Source organism: Carlito syrichta, unplaced genomic scaffold (genome assembly GCF_000164805.1).
Source record: "Carlito syrichta isolate Samal-C Ts95f unplaced genomic scaffold, Tarsius_syrichta-2.0.1 Scaffold304746, whole genome shotgun sequence".
NCBI classification, from domain to species: Eukaryota; Metazoa; Chordata; class Mammalia; order Primates; family Tarsiidae; genus Carlito; species Carlito syrichta.
The window spans coordinates 314,789-315,220 of NW_007248842.1; the positions used below are offsets into that span (position 1 = coordinate 314,789).

The following is a 432-nucleotide window of genomic DNA, read 5'->3' on the forward strand; positions in this document are numbered from 1 at the left end:
GCGGGGCACGCCCCCGCCCCCGCCCCGCCTCTTCGCTTGTTGTGTTGTCATCACGTGCCCGGGCGGGCCCTGACGTCAGGGGCAGGGGAGGGACTGCGCAGGCGCAGAAAAGGGGGCGGGGGACTCGGCTTGTTGTGCTGCTGCCCGAGCACCGGAGACGGTCTTGCAGCGGCCGCAGCTCTTCCCGCCGCCCGACGATGTCGTCCCATTTGGTGGAGCCGCCGCCGCCCCCGCACAACAACAACAACAACTGCGAGGACGGCGACCAGCCGCTGCCCCCGCCCGCCGGCCTCAACAGTGAGCGCTGGGCCGACGGGCTCCGTGGAGGGGATGGGGGAGGAGGGGCCGCCCCGGCCGCCGCCGCCGCCAGCGCCGTGCGGGGGGGGCCGGGCGGGGGGGCGGGAGGAGGAGGCTGCCCATTGGCCGGGGCCG

The 432-nt window shown here is 76.2% G+C and overlaps 1 protein-coding gene across 3 annotated transcripts in view; it reads left to right on the forward strand.

Moving 5' to 3' along the window:
- The first annotated feature begins 20 nt into the window (after positions 1-20).
- Positions 21-432, forward strand: part of BNIP3L (BCL2 interacting protein 3 like) — a 25,075-nt gene continuing 24,663 nt past the window's right edge. For all 3 annotated transcript variants that reach the window (XM_008060857.1, XM_021713822.1, XM_021713821.1), the window contains exon 1: positions 21-297. In XM_008060857.1, coding sequence (XP_008059048.1) covers positions 198-297 — 100 coding nt within the window. In that variant the 5' untranslated portion in view covers positions 21-197. The remainder of the gene's footprint in view (positions 298-432) is intronic.